This window comes from Pteropus vampyrus, unplaced genomic scaffold (genome assembly GCF_000151845.1).
Source record: "Pteropus vampyrus isolate Shadow unplaced genomic scaffold, Pvam_2.0 Scaffold12, whole genome shotgun sequence".
Taxonomy (NCBI): Eukaryota; Metazoa; Chordata; class Mammalia; order Chiroptera; family Pteropodidae; genus Pteropus; species Pteropus vampyrus.
Genome location: NW_011888793.1, coordinates 13,066,789 through 13,070,088, shown reverse-complemented (window position 1 = coordinate 13,070,088; position 3,300 = coordinate 13,066,789). Strand labels below are relative to the sequence as shown.

At 35.2% G+C, this 3,300-nt stretch overlaps 1 protein-coding gene across 2 annotated transcripts in view; it reads left to right on the top strand.

Moving 5' to 3' along the window:
• RPL22L1 (ribosomal protein L22 like 1) overlaps positions 1 to 2,900 on the top strand; it is a 5,035-nt gene extending 2,135 nt beyond the window's left edge. Inside the window, exons 2-4 of one of the 2 annotated variants that reach the window (XM_011380362.2) lie at positions 1,258 to 1,347; positions 1,507 to 1,628; positions 2,643 to 2,900. In XM_011380362.2, the coding sequence (XP_011378664.1) occupies positions 1,258 to 1,347; positions 1,507 to 1,628; positions 2,643 to 2,787 (357 nt within the window). In that variant the 3' untranslated portion in view covers positions 2,788 to 2,900. Of the gene's footprint in view, positions 1 to 1,254; positions 1,348 to 1,506; positions 1,629 to 2,642 lie in introns of both variants that reach the window. The other variant, XM_011380354.2, reaches the window with a different exon arrangement.
• Positions 2,901 to 3,300: the final 400 nt, after the last annotated feature.

Here is a 3,300-nt window from a genome sequence, read left to right as displayed (position 1 = left end):
TGTGTGTCGGAAATTTACCAAAAAACGTGTTAGGATAAAATTGCTGGGTTATATACAGAACTGGCGATGCCCATGGAGGCCATGAACCACGTGGGATTGATTATCTGTTCCACAAGGCAGTGTTTCCAACTCCTAAATTAAAGCCTCAATAGAGCTTATATTGCCCAGTCAAACCAGCTCCTAGTAATCTTCTACAAGTTCCAAATTTTGGATAAATTTTTTTGGGGGATGACACAAGTTCCTCAACTAAAAGCAAACTGGCAGTAGTACTTGATATCCACTTTTGTGGCTATAATTTAGAGATGACATTCTCTGATAAATAGTGATTTGTCCGTTTTCATTACATTGTGTGGATACATATTTTTAGTAGCCACAGCTCCATTTTACTTGTATAGCCTAATTACCTGGTATTGATCTAAAAATTTTAGGTGTGGAAAACTTGTTACGTTTTTAAAATTAAAAAAATCTTTACCAGACTAAAGCTTCCCCCGCCCTTCCTTTTGCTCACTTACAACAACATAAGGGTTGAATTCTCTGTACATTGAGTTGGAATATCCTATTCTAGCATGTAATTGAGTTTGGATTAGGTGTACTATCTGTTCCCCAGCCACAATGGGGATAGCAGTAGTAAAGCGGAACCTGACTATAGAAACTAGTACTTGGTCATTTAAAGTGGGACATCAGTGGTGGAGGGGAGCTCATAAAACATTTCTCGATAAATTGAACAAAGTGGGCTTGTCTAGAGGTACAACCCAGCCTAGGTGGATGTTTCTAGTTCTACCTTGCTATAGAACGTAGATTGATCCTCGTAATCTTTTCCATTTGTCAAAATAGGATTCTTTGGAAGCTTTTCTTGTATTATTCCAACACAATTTTATTTACAAAAAAATAGTTTACAGGTTCATTTGGAAGAAGAAATAGCTGATGTTTGTAAAATTGTTTTGGGATCTTGATGAACGAAACCATATACTTAGAGTTTTCTTGAGTTTTGGCATTTGTGAGACCCGGGAATGGGAAATTTCCATTAGATTTTACAAAAACTTGGTTTAAACCAAGTTAAAGAGGATCCTGCCTTCAGACAGCTTGGTTTGTTTTTTAAAAAGGGAATATCTGATCTTAAGCAACTTCAGAATTGTGCACCATTTTATGTATATAATCTCGGTACATTGTATATCATTGCACTATTACAGATTGTATATCGAGCGAATAAATTGTTTTTATTTAGAGAGTCATAATTATGTTAACTTTCTGTAGCAGAAAGTCAAGAAGCCTAAGAGGTCAGTCTGGAAGTTTGGTTTGGACCTTACTCATCCAGTAGAAGATGGAATTTTTGATTCTGGAAATTTTGTAAGTATCACTATTCAGTTTTTATCATCGTAGTGTTCTTAATAATGATTAAATAATGTAATATTTGATTTTAACCTAAGCTCTATTCCTAGGGTACCTTCCCTAGTGAATATCTAGGGTTTTCTTCCCTAGTTGTGCATTTTTTCTGTTTTAAAATAGGAACAGTTTCTACGGGAGAAAGTTAAAGTCAATGGAAAAACTGGAAATCTTGGGAATGTTGTTCACATTGAACGTGTCAAAAATAAAATCACAGTCGTTTCTGAGAAACAGTTCTCAAAAAGGTTGGTATTTGTTTTCTGTAATGTTTTAGTGAAATTATGGTATTGAGTATTTTATAGAAAATTAAATCCTATTCTCTATATGCAAGAATAGTATGTTGATGAGGTCAGTGACGTATCGAAAAGTACTTTGAACTTTACAAGGCCTATATAAATTATTAATAATACCACTTTCGTAGGCTAGTTGTCAGTAATTTATTTGGAGAATACAGGCAAGTTATGTCTAGACCTCTTGTCCAGTCATTCATAGGCCCTGTAGTCCAAATTGTATGTAATCACTAGGGATTCAGAAATGAAAGGTGATATCCTTGAGGATCTTACAGACATGCAGATAAATATAAAAAGCAATTCTGTGATGGCTGTATTGAAAGTAGAGATAGGGAGGGCACAAATATTTGCAGAGAACCCGAGATAGCGTTTCCTGTGGAAAGATATTCCTAGCAGAGGGGGCAGCATTAACAAAGGGCAGGGAGGCTTGAGGAATGATTGGTAGTAAGGAATTGCTGTAAAGTGTAAATGGAAGGGAGCAGCTGGAGTGATGAAGTTAAACCATGCTGAAAGCTTTTTATAAGCTTTTTACATGCTAGTTGCAAAACTTGATAATCTTGAACTTTTAAGTGGCTCTGTGCTGTAGACAGGTTGCTTATTGCTCCAACATGGTTGAGGTGAGGGGAGGTTAATAATATAGAGAATGTTGACATTACTACAAGAAATTTTTGAAGAATGAAACTGTTTAGTTTAAAAAAATAATCTGGCAGACTGAAGAAGGTGCTGCTCTGTGCTGCTCTAATACATATTGGCTTCCAATATAAGAATATTAGTTTATTTTAGGGAGATGGGAGAATAAGGGTTTTATAGGGTATAAACTGATGCTAATTGGGGTTGAAAGGCAACCTTATTTATATCCCTAGCAATCTTATACAATGGTTAATGCAAATAAAATATTGGAACTGGGAACACAGAAGATTAATATAATAGTGTACATCTATTAATGAAATTGATGATTTTATTTTTAAGGTATTTGAAATATCTTACCAAGAAATACCTGAAGAAGAACAGTCTTCGTGATTGGCTTCGTGTGGTTGCATCTGACAAGGAAACGTACGAACTTCGTTACTTCCAGATTAGTCAAGATGAAGACGGATCCGAGTCTGAAGACTAGACAAAGCTGCCCTCTGTAGGATTTTGCTTATTAAACCAAATGAAACATACAAGAGAACATCTAGAGATGGGCTTAGTATATCAGTGAATAAAAAGTAATGTACTCTACGTTAAGCTTCTGTCTCATTTAAATGTATGCTGTTTACATGATGTTGGCTATCCTTGATAGTTTCTGTGAGCAATATTTAAATACAGCTAATGGAATTTTTTCCAGGATTTCTGAAGTTTATTGCTTTTACAAATGTTATCAGGTTAAAAATATGTAGCATTGTTTAGGAAGTAATGAAGCACAATTTGGGATATAACTCATAAAATATTTAAAACTTTTGACAGTCTCAGATATTTGTGTGTAGTTAGTATAAATGTGCTGAGTGCTTAGAACGGTTCTTGCATGTAGGTGCAGTGCTCAGAATTGAATCATTCGTGCCCTCTGCTTCAGAGGATGTTAACTTTCTAATTAGAATAAAGGCTCTGGAAGAACATGATACTGCTCTAAACCAGGGTTTAGTTGCCT